General features: G+C 37.1%; 1 protein-coding gene across 1 annotated transcript in view; it reads left to right on the forward strand.

Annotated features, from left to right (window-relative positions):
• The window catches only part of LOC139159320 (vomeronasal type-2 receptor 26-like), a 37,698-nt gene extending 27,401 nt beyond the window's left edge, over positions 1-10,297 (forward strand). Inside the window, exons 5-7 of the mRNA XM_070736643.1 lie at positions 2,159-2,386; positions 3,329-3,455; positions 9,375-10,297. Coding sequence (XP_070592744.1) covers positions 2,159-2,386; positions 3,329-3,455; positions 9,375-10,297 — 1,278 coding nt within the window. The remainder of the gene's footprint in view (positions 1-2,158; positions 2,387-3,328; positions 3,456-9,374) is intronic.
• The last annotated feature ends 871 nt before the right edge of the window (positions 10,298-11,168 follow it).

The following is an 11,168-nucleotide window of genomic DNA, read 5'->3' on the forward strand; positions in this document are numbered from 1 at the left end:
TTCAACCACAACCCTACATTCTTTTCATCAGCCGAAGCAAGATGTCAGTGTTCAATGGCCCCTGGCCTGCAGGCAAAGGTAAATTTTTAGAACCTTGTGAAAGGTCAGGAGGGTGGGGATGGTGCAAATCTCTGGAGGGAGTTGATTTCAGAGGGCCGGGGCTCCCAAAGAAAAAGCTCTTTCCCTAGGTCCTGGCAGCTGGCATTGCTTAGCCAACAGGACCTGGAGAAGACCAACTCTGTGGGATGTGACTGGCCACTGGGATACAAGAGGCAGAAGTACAAATATAGCTTTGTACCAATCTATAATATAATTATATTTTCCCAAGGTATCACTTCATTGTATAATTAATTACATTGTATAATTAATTAATTATATTATAGGTATTAATTAATTAATAAATACCTATAATGGGTTTAATTTCTTAAATTAAAAAATTTATTCATTATCAATATCAATATTAATTCTCATCATCAACTATTAATCATTCAAAATCCCAAATTTCCAAAGGTTAAGTCATTTCATCCATTCCAGATTGTAATTTTCCCTCTAGAGATATCAATATGTATTTAACAGTTTTTAATTTAAACCATCAGATCAAGAATATTAGTTATAAACATCCAATAAATTCATAGAAATGTTCCATTATAGGTTATGAAAAAAAATCATTATATAGTAATCAAATAATGATCAAATAATCAAATAACAATCAACCATTTTCTCTAAAGTTCCATCCATTTAGTCTTAATTTTCTCTTCTTTTTTTCCTTATAACCTGATACATTCAACTTCATCCCCTCTCTTTTTTTCTTCTTTTCTTTCTTCTATCTTTAAACCCCCTGCTTCTTTCCCACTCTACTTTTTTCCTCTTTCCAGGTATTTTAAACATCACTTTTCTTTCCATTCCTTTTATCCCTTCTCCCTATTTTTTCCTTCATTTTTAGATTGTGTTATCCAATGTTTATATCCTTGCTCTCTTCTCTTTTTATCACTGTTAAGCTCAGTGTGATCATCATAATTATCATGTATTTCTATAAAATCATATGTTCATTTCCAATATCTTATTTTGTCTCACTATGAATCTCACTGTGAATCTCCACATCTTTTTCCACCTGCACTGCTTCTTATGTTTCTTTCTCCACTCTGCTGGTCTCTTGTTCTGCATTCACTCCACTTTAATTCCTCATTATTATATTTCCAAAGTCTTGTTTATCTTTTAATACTTTGTCTATTTCTTTTTTCACTCCATCTGTAAACTCCAAGAAACAGCTTTGTACATCCTTACAGCAGTCTTTAAAAACATCTACAAAGTCTTTATAGTTCCCTGCCTCCATATTGTTAAAATTGCAAGGCCAGAGTTCACAAGTCTTTTCAATCAGCCCCTTGCTGAACTAATATAGTTCCTCGCAATAATATTTTCAAAATACTTGCTGTACTCAAGAGCTTTCTGTACATTTTTTCCAATTCTATTTTCATGTTCCAAAAGGCATGTCTGTAAGTCTGTAAAATTATCCTGCAGCTCTGCAAAATAGTTCTTAAAGAATGCTGTAGGATCCTCATCTTCTAATGCCATATTGCCAACACCACCATTCCCCAATAAATAGTCTGATGTAATCCTATTCAATCAATGGGATTGTCTTCTGCCTCATACATCCCAGTGGACGGTCAGATCCCACAAAGTCAGCCTTCTCCAGATACTGTCAGCCAGGCAATGTCATCAGGCACGGTCTAGGGGAAGAGCATTCTCTGTGGTGGCCCTGGCCCTTTGGAACAAATTCCCCCCACCTTCCCTGCCTTCCATAAAGCTTTAAAGACCTACCTCTGCTGACAGGCTTGGGGCCATTGAAATTTGATATCTTGCCTTGCCCAATGAATGAATGTAGGATGCATGAGATATGAATCTTTTACAAGCCAATTTCCATTGCCATTGGTCAAGGGCCCTAAGTTGGTTCTCTGTTGGGTTTCCTGACCCCTATCAAATCACCAGATCCCTCTTCTTCACTGCCTTTCCAGGGCAGTTCTGATCTGGTTCCAATTGAACCAGGTCCCCAGGCAACTGGGATTCGGGATTCCTGAGTGGAGTGCAGGGAACCCCATGTCACTGCAGTGCTTGACCACACACCTCTCTTAGTTGTAATGTTTTTTAAATGTTTCTGCAGCTTCATAGATTTCTGAGAACCTTCCAACATCACAATATTTCCAGAGATGGGATTTCTTTTGATGGAAATGGAGTTCCTGTTGGTGACTTTGATATCATACACTGGACATCAATTTGGAACAAGTCAGATGCTGGGGTGAAAATTGGGAATGTAGAAAGACAAGCCTACTCAGAAGTCAGGATTTCTGTCAATCAAACTGCCATCCAATGGCCAACTTTATTTAACAAAGTAGTTGAGACTGTTTGGATTTTGCTCTTCTATTTGTCTCCATATGTAGATTTTTTTCTGCTTAGAAATAATTCTTACTGAGGCCAATTGAGATAACTTCCAAGTAAAAGAACTTAAAGCCTCAGTGGTCCAGGTCATGTTTGTGCTAAAAGTGTTCTTTTTAAAGGCATCTGGATTTTGTTTTGCTTCTCATCCAAGTAGCTGCTTCAGTTCTGACTGAATGATGGAGAATAGAAAGATTTGGAACTGCTGAAAAGGCTATAGATATAGACTCAGCAATTGGTGGAAGGTTCCAAACTTGTTTGCACTATTCAGGTGACCCTGAGGACACAGATAAATTCCAAGCGGCGTCAACAACTTTTGGAAAGACTGCTAAAGACCAGATGACTGCAAGGAATATAAATCCTTGCATACTCCACCATTCTGTCAGAACTGAAGAAGCTTCTGGAATAAGAAGTGAAACATCTTCAAGGGAAAACAAAGATAAATTGTCTTTTGAAAAAGCACCTTTGGGAAAAAAATCAGAATATGAAAGGTTTAGCCTACTGAATTGCATAAGTGAAAGATATTAAGAATATGGTGAGGGAAATTAGGGCAGCTAAAAAACTCATTTCCATATGATGGTACAATGATCAGTTGTATGAGAGAAAGATAGGTACTTAGAGAATTACATGCCCTAAGGGGAAACACCTTTTACAATGGAACTACTTTCCTTTGGAAAAAGAATAAGGCAATGAGTCTGTTTTGGGATCTAAAATGGAGATTGATAGAGAAAGAGAATGTCCTTTCATTTGCCTCTTTCATGTAGAGTAATTAAAGTTCATGCCACTACTCCATGACTCATTTCACTCAATATGCTCCTGAGCTTTTGGAAGCAAGTTGATTTCAGTAAATCTTTCTAATTCACATATTGCCCTGATTAACCTTTCTTCTTATGTTTAGATGGTGCCTTACTCAAGATGTACACAAAGTTGCTCCCCAGGTTATGTCAAGCTTGTGAGAGAGGGAGCCCCAGTTTGCTGCTACGACTGTTCTCTCTGTGTGGAAGGAACATTCTCTGAACAGAAAGGTAGAGTAGGTGGCTCCCAAAATAACAAAATATCAGGATACAATCAAAATTCTCTATTGATTGGGGGAGGGGTGTTATTTTATCAAGAAGCAAGAAAAACTTAACATTTCATGCAGGCATCCCCAAACTTTTAAAAGACTGGGCACTATCACTAAATTTGTATGGTGATGTGAGCATTAAAATAAATACTGAAAGGTTGCTGCTTTTAATTTTTATACATAAATAATAAAACTGTTGATTTGAGGTGTTGATTTGGGACAGAGCAAGGATGTGGTTAAGGTGCTGAGGTGTCTCCCAGGGGCCACTGCCAGCAGGGACAGGAGGCGGATTACAAACATTGTTAAGACTGTGAGTAAAGGTAATAACGTTGATGTGGTGGTGCATCTTGGCACAAATGATTTGTCCCAGAGAAATGTTAATGTAGTAAAAAGAGATTTTCAATGTCTAAGTGTGGAGCTGGGTAAAATAACTGACTCAGTGACTTTCTCAGAGGTGTTACCGGTTTGTGGCCAAGAGGATAAAACAACGTGTATCAGAGAGTTTAATGTGTGGTTAAGGCAGTGGTGTAAAGCTGAAGGTTTTGGCTATGTAAGTCATGATGTCAGTAGGTGGTCTAATAGGGAGTTGTTTAAGAGGGATGGTTTGCATCCATCATACAGAGGTACCCAGGTGCTCGGTGAGGAATTCAGAACTTTTTTGGACAGGCATTTAAACTAGGTAAAGGGGACAGCGATGTAACTGATGTGGGTGATTTCTGTCCCCGACCAATGAGGATAAAGCAGTTTTTGGAAGCTTATGAAAAGGGAGCTGCAAATAATATAGATGTAGTTGTTGATGATAAGGGGCAAACTAATAACGAAAATAATGTTCTTCGGGTAATGTGCACAAATGCTCGAAGCTTGAGCAACAAGCTCTGTGAATTAATGGCCATAATATCTAGAGATAATTTGGACCTGGTTGCCATAACTGAGACATGGTTTAAGGATTCTAATGAATGGGAAATATCCATACCAGGATATACACTGTATAGGAAGGATAGAATAGAGAGAAGGGGAGGTGGAGTAGCCATTTATATTAAAGAAAGTCTAAAAACAACACTAATTCAAAATACGTGTCAAGATCTAGAGACTCTCTGGATTTGCATGCAAAATAAAGAAGGTTCTGTCATTAGAATTGGGGTGATCTATAGGCCTCCAGGGCAATCCGAGGAATATGACAACAAGATGGTGGATGAAATTACCCAAATGGCAGTAAAGGGAGATATTGTGGTTATGGGTGATTTCAACATGCCTGATGTTGACTGGAATATCCCCAGTGCCCTTACATGCAAAAGTAAGAATATAGTAGAGGCCTTTACAGGAGCAGCTCTGGCACAGCTGGTTAAGACACAAACTAGAGGGGAGAATATCCTAGATTTAGTTTTTACGAATGGGAATTGGGTTTCAGATGTCAAGGTGGGAGAAAATTTAGGTTGCAGTGACCATCTATGTTTGTAGTTTGATGTAAAAACTCATTGTGAGCAATCCTATAATGCAACCAAAGTATTGGATTTCAGAAAAACAAATTTTAATGCAATGGGAGAATATTTAAATAATGAATTAAAGGGGAGGGATAAAATGGCAGGAGCGAGCATCCAGTGGACTGTATTAAAAAAGGCCATCTTAAAAGCCACTGGACTGTATGTAAGACAAATAACTAAAGGTAAAAGGAAGAAGAAACCGCTATGGTTTAGCAATGATGTAAGGGCTATAGTCAATGAAAAAAAGGCTGCCTATAGGAGGTATAAAGAGTCTGGAAGTATAGCTGATAGGGAGGTATATAAAATGAGACAGAAGGAGGCGAAACAGATAATATATGCTGCTAAAGCCTCAAAAGAGGAAGAAATTGCCAAATCTGTAAAGAAGGGGGATAAAACCTTCTTCAGATATATTAATGATAAGAAGAAGAAAAACTGCGGCATCACGAAGCTTAGTACCGGGAATAATACATGCATTAATGGGAATAAGGAGATCGCTGACCATTTCAATAGCTACTTCTGTTCAGTTTTCTCAAAAGACACCTTACAAAATAATACTATAGAGGGATATAGCATTGCTTCCAACTGTACGGATTCAGCTCCAGTGATCTTAGAAGCCGATGTCTTAGAAGAACTTGAACGATTAAAGATAAATAAGGCAATGGGTCCAGATGGCATCCACCCCAGAGTTCTTAAAGAACTCAGATCTGTCATTGCTACCCCCCTGACTGATTTGTTTAATCAATCCTTGTTAACAGGAGAAGTTCCTGAGGATTAGAGAATGGCCAGTGTTGTGCCTATTCACAAGAAGGGCAGTAGAGAAGAAGCTGGTAACTACAGGCCAGTTAGCTTGACATCAGTTGTAGTCAAAATGATGGAGACTCTACTCAAAAAGAGGATAAATCAGCACCTAAAAAACAATAACTTATTAGACCCAAATCAGCATGGCTTTACTGAAGGCAAATCATGTCAGACTAATCTCATTGATTTCTTTGACTATGTCACAAAGGTGTTGGATGAAGGTGGTGCCGTGGATATTGCCTACCTGGACTTCAGCAAAGCCTTTGATACGGTTCCACATAAAGAGCTGATAGATAAATTAGTGAAGATTGGACTTAATCCCTGGATAGTTCAATGGATTTGCAGCTGGCTGAAGCGTAGACATCAGAGAATTATTGTTAATGGCGAGTATTCTGAGCAGAGTCAGGTTACAAGCGGTGTGCCACAAGGATCTGTTCTGGGTCCTATTCTTTTTAATATATTTGTGAGTGACATAGGGGAAGGTTTGATAGGGAAGGTTTGCCTATTTGCCGATGACTCTAAAGTGTGCAATAGGGTTGATATTCCTGGAGGCGTCTGTAATATGGTAAATGATTTAGCTTTACTAGATAAATGGTCTAAGCAATGGAAACTGCAGTTTAATGTTTCCAAATGTAAAATAATGCACTTGGGGAAAAGGAATCCTCAATCTGAGTATTGTATTGGCAGTTCAGTGTTGGCAAATACTTCAAAAGAAAAGGATTTAGGGGTAATGATTTCTGACAGTCTCAAAATGGGTGAACAGTGCAGTCAGGCGGTAGGGAAAGCAAGTAGGATGCTTGGCTGCATAGCTAGAGGTATAACAAGCAGGAAGAGGGAGATTATGATCCCACTATATAGAATGCTGGTGAGACCACATTTGGAATACTGTGTTCAGTTCTGGAGACCTCACCTACAAAAAGATATTGACAAAATTGAACAGGTCCAAAGACGGGCTACAAGAATGCTGGAAGGTCTTAAGCATAAAACGTATCAGGAAAGACTTAATGAACTCAATCTCTATAGTCTGGAGGACAGAAGGAAAAGGGGGGACATGATCGAAACATTTAAATATATTAAAGGGTTAAATAAGGTCCAGGAGGGAAGTGTTTTTAATAGAAAAGTGAACACAAGAACAAGGGGACACAATCTGAAGTTAGTTGGGGGAAAGATCAAAAGCAACATGAGAAAATATTATTTTACTGAAAGAGTAGTAGATCTTTGGAACAAACTTCCAGCAGATGTGGTAGATAAATCCACAGTAACTGAATTTAAACATGCCTGGGATAAACATATATCCATCCTAAGATAAAATACAGAAAATAGTATAAGGGCAGACTAGATGGACCATGAGGTCTTTTTCTGCCGTCAGACTTCTCTGTTTCTATGTTTCTAAAACAAACAGATAACAAGATAAACAAAACAGTGAATAAAAGAAAACAGTAAATAAAACAAAACATATAAATACGAACATTTGGGGGAGAAAGTTTTCCCCACTCTTTTAGAGTGTTCAGAGAATTTTCCCTCATAGCTTAGTATTCTTTTATTAACGTATTGCTTTGCTTTGTTTATATTTTAGTCTGTTGTCTGAAAGTTTATAATTCATTTATTTCATCATTGTTCTTTTCTCTAGCCAGTCGTAGAGGCTTCCCCATATCTTATAATAATCTGAGTCTTCTTTCCCTTCTAATTTTTTAGACATCCTATCCATCTCTGCACACTCTTGCACTTTTTTGATTATTATACCTTCTTCTGGTGTTCTATCGGATTTCCATTGCTGCACATAGGCTATCATAGCAGCTAAATACATTACTTATTTTAAATTTTTTGAATGGCTAAATATCTTACTTTATGAAATTTACGAATGGCTAAATATCTTACTTCTTTTAAAAAATTTTTATCAAAGGTGCCCAATAAATATAATTCTGGTTTTTTTCCCCCAATTCTTCCTTTGTTATTTCTTTTAACCAATCTGCTATCTTGTTCCAATAATTTTTAGCCTCCGAACAAGTCCACCATTGGTGGTAGAATGTGCCTTTTTCTTTTTTACATTTCCAACAAAGTGGTGAGACTTTCGGAAACATTTTAGAAAGTCTTTCCGGTGACAGGTGCCACCTGTAAGATATCTTAAACTGGTTTTCCTTGAATGTAATCAATTTTGTCATTTGCCAATTGTAAATCCAGAGTTTTTCCCACTTTTCTAATTCAATTGTATATCCAAAATTTCTTCCCCAGCTTATCATTTTTCTTTTACAATTTCTACTTCTGTTTCGTATCGAATTAAGTATTTGTATATTTTGCTGATTAATTTTTCATTGTTCCCTAAGAGTGTCATATCCAAGTCTCCCCTCCCTACTTGAAAGTCATGCTCCCTTTTATCTTTTCGGTATGCATCTTTTATTTGTAAATATGTCCAGCAATCTATTAATTTGCCACTTTGTTCCAATTCTTCCTTTGATTTTAAATTTGTTTGTTGGTCTAATAGTTCTTTGTATCTAATTGTATTTTGGGGCCTGTTTAAACTTGGATGATACTTTAATTCAATTGTCAAAACCCACTCTGGTATCTTTATATAATGTTTTATGAATACAGATCTTCTTCTGTCAAACGTCTATTTTTTGCACTTTGCACCTTGCCGGAACCCGATCTCTCTTTCTTCCACGTGTTCAAAAGACTTTCATTTTCTGCCCAGTCACTCTCTTGCTGTAACTAAGTTTCAATGGCGCCTGCAATCGGTAACTTCCTGTATGTTCGTTCCTTCCTTTTAATCTCCATTCCTTGCTGCAGATGTTTAAGCTAATAATCACTTTCTCTTCAGCTATAAGTCCACAAGGTACTAGATTCTATTTATTTATCTATTTATTTTTTACTCGGATTCAATCAAATAAAGCAGGCTACATAACATATACACAATTTTTCAGCGTGCAGTTTAAAGCTCTTTCGTCTCCTGGGAATTTGTTAATTGTGGTCCCTCCAATCTCTCTTCTTTTATTCGCCTTCAATATTAAATTCTTAGAAATACCTGGGGTTGCTCGATCTCCGTAAAGCTTTCAGTTTCTTTTTCTGATATATCTTGTTTTCTCTGATTTACTTTCTGACACTTTTCTCCTTCCTGATGTGTGGTCGCTGCTGCTTCGGTCGGACGCCGAAACACCAGTTCTATTTAAATGAGGTTTTGGGGATTATTCCTTGCCCCCCAAGGCATTGGTGATTTGCCTTGTGGACTATGGATACTCCCCTTCTACGATCGGGACCCTCCAAGCCTGAATGCACCAAAGAAAACCCAAAACGGTACTTCAAATGAAAAAAAGGAGGTATACGAGTGGAACCCCACTCTTCTACCTCCTAGCGCAGTCGCATCACCACTGGAAGCCGAAAGGTTGCTGCTTTCTATTGAGTTTTGGAAAAGAGGAAAAGTTTTGAGAGCTGAAAATCACATCCACCTTCCGCCTTTAAAAAGAGTGTTGATTATTTTAACTAATGTTTTGTCATATGAATATAACTGGGCAGAAATATTATATTATACCATGAAAATGAAGATTGTGATTTTCATTATCCTACAGCTGCAGAAACAGATACTGTACATGCTAATCATTTTTTTTCAGATGCACTCCATTGTGAAAAGTGTCCAGATGATCAGTATTCCAATAAGAAGCGAGATCACTGTGTCCCAAAAAATATAAGCTTCTTATCCTATGAAGAATTGTTGGGACTCATCCTGGCTTTCTTTGCCATTGCTTTTTCCCTAACAACTGCCTTTATTCTGATAATCTTCATTAAATACCAAGACACTCCCATAGTCAAAGCCAACAACTGTGAACTCACTTACATCCTCCTGGTTTCACTCCTGTTTTCTTTCTTGACCTCTCTTCTATTCATTGGCCATCCTGTGAAATTGACCTGTCTACTTCGACAAACCATTTTCAGTATTGTTTTCTCAGTTGCTGTGTCTTCCTTGCTGGCCAAGACTATAATGGTGGTGGTGGCCTTTCTTGCCACGAAGCCAGGCAACAGCATGAAGAAATGGCTGGGGAAGAGTCTGGCCAACTCTATTGTTTTATCTTGCTCTGGTATTCAAGTAGGCATCTGCATGATATGGCTGGGAATCTTTCCCCCATTCCCAGATTCTGATTTTCATTCCCAACCAGAACATATCCTGCTGCAGTGTAATGAAGGCTCTGTCACCATGTTCTATTCTGCTCTTGGCTACATGGGGTTTTTGGCTGCCATCTGTTTCCTGGTGGCATTTCTGGCTCGAAATCTGCCAGGGGCCTTCAATGAAGCCAAACTGATCACCTTCAGCATGTTGGTTTTTTGTAGTGTTTGGATCTCCTTTGTTCCCACATATCTGAGTACCAAGGGGAAATACATGGTAGCCGTGCAGATCTTCTCCATCCTGGCCTCCTGCATGGGTTTACTGGGCTGCATCTTTATCCCTAAATGCTACATTATTATCCTGAGACCTGCCATGAACACCAAAGAACATCTAATGCTAAAAAAAAATAAGGCTCCTTATGTTGGTGTCTAATTTTGTACAGTTTAAATGCAGTGTAGAATCACATACTTTGAAATAATGTTTTATGTGTTGTAACTTATCTTTCTTCATTCCATGTGGATTTTGAACTATAATAATTGAATAGTAAAGTTTCTAAAATAAGTCAAACTATTTGAATTAATCATATTTCAATCTCAAAAACATTTTATTTTTGTATTTAAACTGTTTCATTTATAAAGCACTATGAAGTGGTATATAAATCTAAATGCTATTGCTGTTATGTATTGTAGCTTATCTTTTTTCATTCCATGTGGATTTTGAACTATAATAATTGAACAATAAAGTTTCCAAAACAAGTCAAACTATTTGAATTAATCATATTCTTCAATTGCCACAATCTGAATTCAAGTTAAACCATAACCATCCATCAGTGACATTAATAAAATTTCTGAAACCAGGCTAGATATACCAGAGGTATTCTGATATGCTTTTACATTAAATTAAAGACTATGGCTAATGATGATGTGTGTTTTTGTTACTATATAAGTTGATTTTATATGTTATTTTATGGGGTGATGTTCTAACTTTATTTTTTAAAATACTTAATTTTAAATACTGTATATATTTGATTAACCTCTGCTGGCTGGAATAATGTAAGATCACTTATAGATAGATAAATGAGATTGATGGGAGAGAGAAAAAGAGAAGCAGAGAGACAGATAACTTTTCTATATATTAATAATAGATAAAATATCAACATGAACATCCGAGCAACTTTAATTTTTTTCTCCATCCATTTGAATAAATTAATGAGACAAATTATTATTTTAGACAGTCTTCAATCAAAAGAAAAAAATAAGTACAACTCTGAATGATTTGGAGGGCAAAAATCATACAGACATCT

This window comes from Erythrolamprus reginae, chromosome 2, assembly GCF_031021105.1.
Source record: "Erythrolamprus reginae isolate rEryReg1 chromosome 2, rEryReg1.hap1, whole genome shotgun sequence".
NCBI classification, from domain to species: Eukaryota; Metazoa; Chordata; class Lepidosauria; order Squamata; family Dipsadidae; genus Erythrolamprus; species Erythrolamprus reginae.